This window comes from Mus pahari, unplaced genomic scaffold, assembly GCF_900095145.1.
Source record: "Mus pahari unplaced genomic scaffold, PAHARI_EIJ_v1.1 scaffold_14388_1, whole genome shotgun sequence".
Taxonomy (NCBI): domain Eukaryota; kingdom Metazoa; phylum Chordata; class Mammalia; order Rodentia; family Muridae; genus Mus; species Mus pahari.
In genome coordinates, this window is record NW_018393716.1 from 2350 (window position 1) to 6238 (window position 3889).

Consider the following 3889-nt stretch of genomic DNA (forward strand, 5'->3'; position numbering starts at 1 on the left):
GTGGTAGGAGAATGGAAGTCTTGTCTGGAAAGCAGGATAATTATATTTCCTTACCTATTAATTTCCATTAGTACACTATAAACACATTATACATAAGTTATTCCTCTGGAACATATAGAGAAAAAACATAACACTGAAATAACTGACTGTTCATATGGTTATAGTTCCTCTATGCAGATTGAAGACATAGTCATTTCATTCATGAATTTAAGGTGATTGTAGGAGGATCTTATCAAATGTCACCTCAAAATTCTTCTACTTTTATAGACTAAAGATTAAACATTTCAGAGATATGTACATTTGGATTGATAGAGTATAATGAAGAAATTTTTAACATATATCACAATGTCAGATTTTATTGATTCAAAAATAAGGAGTTGAACATTCAAAAGTTAAAGAAATTACTGATAAAATATAGGGAATTATACAAAACCTATATTTCAAGACAAAACATGAGTTTTAAAGAAAATAAAATTTTGTTACAAATCAGTCTCCATTAATGAGTGGATATTGTGTATATAAAACTGATATTCAAAACTAGCATACCATAGCAACAAAAATGATCTAAAAGCATACCAGCGTAGATTTATATGAAGGTGACATTAGCAAAAATAGACACATTGAGAAAGTATTAAATATTGTGACAGGAGAGTATTAAAAAGCATAAGAAAGATACACAAATACAGAGTAGAGTGAAAATGGAATTAAACGTACAATCTTTCTATATGTTTTAGGAAAAAATGAAACAAACTAGTTTTGAAATGAAACATTTACAAAAATATTGAAAGTTATACATGTCATGAAATGAGTCATTAAAGAACATCAGGAGTATATATATTTCTTCTCCTAAGTTTGATTCACAATGATTCCGTTCTAAAAATCTGTTCTGGAGGAACACAGAAAACATTAATTTTATTATTAAGTAGGTGTTTTACTGAAAACATTTCATTAAGTTTATCAAAACTTCCATAAGCTAATAGCCACAAAATTCTCTCAATATGTAAAGGAATTTACATCGCCCATAGTAACGAGAATTTCATAAAAAGCAGAGAAATGATTAGAGAGTTAATTCCCACTAACATTTCTGTAACATCCACAATAACATCTGTGAGATTTTCTTGTCAACAAAAATGAGAGGGTTTGGAAAAAAATAAGAAATGTTTTGAACAATTATTCAGTGGTATCCAATGAAGATCACATGAGAAGAAAAAATTACATACATCTAAGACTACCAACAATTTATACAAGAAATTCAATGAGCAATATCTTTTAAAAATTGAATTCACATAATCTATTGGAAACTTTTTTGTGAACTAGTGTAAAAAGTGAATTATGTTTGCAGTATAATTTGGTATTCTCAAGATCTAAATGTAAGTTTCAACTATATTATAAAATATAAATAAAAATAGGTTAAAAAGAAAATGTGAACAAGTCAATGTATAGTAAAATAGATGAGCTTTAGTAATATGGTTTACTGCATATTTTCATTATCAATTTGACAAATCAACATTTATGGGATAAAAGAAAACCAAATGTTTTCAATGGATGGATTGTAGACAAGCCTCTTGGACATATGGTGGTTAGTGATTGCTGTGGGCTGGACAGTCTCACTGGACAATTGCAATCTCTGAGGTGGTGATCAGGAGTTACATAACAAAGGTTGAGGAATATGGTAGAGGCGGGAATGGCAAAACCACACACCAATGTATTCACATTCAGTTCTTACCTCCTTATCCCACCTACACTTCCTGCCTGGTTTGCTCAGTGATTTGTTAATAATGTGCAATGTGAAAAACACATGTTTCTCCAGAAGGCCAGGAGGGTTTTTCCTCATGTTTTTTTATGAAAAGAGTATAAATCCTAACTTCCTAACTTGTGTAATTATTCATTTTAGAATTTATGTTTCTCTGTACACTAAATAGCAATGGAAGTTGATTGTAATAACAATGCAATAAGTTTGAACTCTATAATATATTAGGGTAAAGAGAAACCTTGACCATGGATTTGTAACCAAATTCATTTCTTCCAGGTGTGGATCAGTGTGTGCGCTGTCCAGAAACTCATTATGCAAGTGTAGAAAAGAGACATTGCCTGAAGAAAACTGTAACCTTTCTGTCCTATAATGATCCCTTGGGGAAGGGAATCACACTTCTGTCCCTTGGATTCTCAACAGTCACAGCTCTTGTTATTTGGGTATTTGTAGACCACAGAGGCACTCCAATTATAAAGGCCAATAATAGATCTCTCAGTTACATTCTGCTCATCACTCTCCTCCTCTGTTTCCTCTGTCCATTGCTCTTCATTGGCCTTCCAAATACAGCAACGTGTATAATGCAACAGTACATGTTTGGACTTCTGTTCACTGTGGCCCTGTCCACTGTGTTGGCCAAAACCATCACTGTAGTTATGGCCTTCAAGATTACTGCTCCAGGAAGAAAGATAAGATGGTTGCTGACATCACAAGTTCCTAAATTTGTCATACCAATTTGTACCCTGATACAAGTTCTTCTCTCTGTTATATGGCTGGGGACATCTCCTCCATTTATTGACAAGGATTATCACTCTGAACATGGACACATCATCATTCTTTGCAACAAGGGCTCATATATTGACTTCTATGGCACTCTGGCCTACCTGGGAATCATGGCCTTTGGTAGTTACTTCTTGGCTTTCTTGTCCAGGAGATTGCCTGACAGATTTAATGAATCTAAGTCTCTGTCTTTCAGCATGCTTGTGTTCTGCAGTATATGGGTCATGTTCCTCCCTGTCTACCACAGCACCTCTGGGAAGGTAATGGTGGCTATGGAAATGTTCTCTATTTTGGCTTCCAGTGCAAGCATTCTTATTATAGTCTTTGCTCCTAAGTGCTACATTGTTTTGTTTAGGCCAGAGTTGAACACACTTCCTCACAACAGGGATAAAAGATACCACAGGAACAAAAATTTACTTAAAACATAGTTCACATGATTCTTCAACTAAATTGGAGTTTTCTAGGTCTCAACTATTATGACAGTCAAAGATAAAGTTATGGTATGTTTTTCTTATGATAGCTTCGTGGACATACATTCTCACCAAATATTCTATCCATAGCTTGCTTCCCTGGAACCAAATGATGAAGTATGTAATAAATTTCACACACTGTGACTTCCATATTAAACTTCATACCACAATATTCCTCATAACATTTCACATTTTCAAATCTCTTATTTTATATAAATTAATCATTTTTTGTCCAAATATCCTCCCCGTCCTAATCCACTCTGTGTCTGTTTCACATTCCATACCTCCTACCCTATCTCCATGAGGATGTCCCCACCCTGCCATGTCTAACCCCACAAGACCTACACACTCCCTGAGCCCTCCAGTCCCTTGATGGTTAGGTGTATCTTCACTGAATGAGTCTAGCCCTGACAGTCCTCTGCTATATATGTGTTGGGGACCTCATATTAGCAAGTGTATGCTGCCTGGTTCCTGGCCCAGAGTCTGAGAGATCTCTGGCATCCAGGGAAGTTGAGATTGTTGGTTCTCCTACAGGGTCGCCCTCCTCCTTAGCTTCTTCCAGCTTTTCCATAATTCAACCACAGGGGACAGCAGCTTGATTCAGTTCTTTGTAAATAAATATCTGTGCCACAGACCAGATTCTCTTGGACCCTCTCAGTCCATGGGAATCAGGGATTCTGGCAGGTGTGCATGGAGTCATCGAGTATTGACAGACAGACACAGGCATGAGAGAGTATGCTGGATCTGGATGTATTTTGTCCACATGAACACGAGACTTTTAATACGGAACAAAAACAAGAAAAGCCAGGCAAACACATCTGCCAAGTTACAGTGACATAAAACAAAAAAGAATACATACATAAAAATATGGCAGGAGCCAGGACTTGTT

At 35.5% G+C, this 3889-nt stretch overlaps 1 protein-coding gene across 1 annotated transcript; it reads left to right on the top strand.

Moving 5' to 3' along the window:
* Positions 1-2029: 2029 nt before the first annotated feature.
* LOC110315689 (vomeronasal type-2 receptor 116-like) lies at positions 2030-3537 on the top strand (the record flags this gene model as incomplete). The annotated part of the gene is made up of 1 exon (XM_021189682.1): positions 2030-3537. A coding segment is annotated over one exon (929 nt), but the record flags the coding sequence as incomplete, so codon positions are not given.
* Positions 3538-3889: the final 352 nt, after the last annotated feature.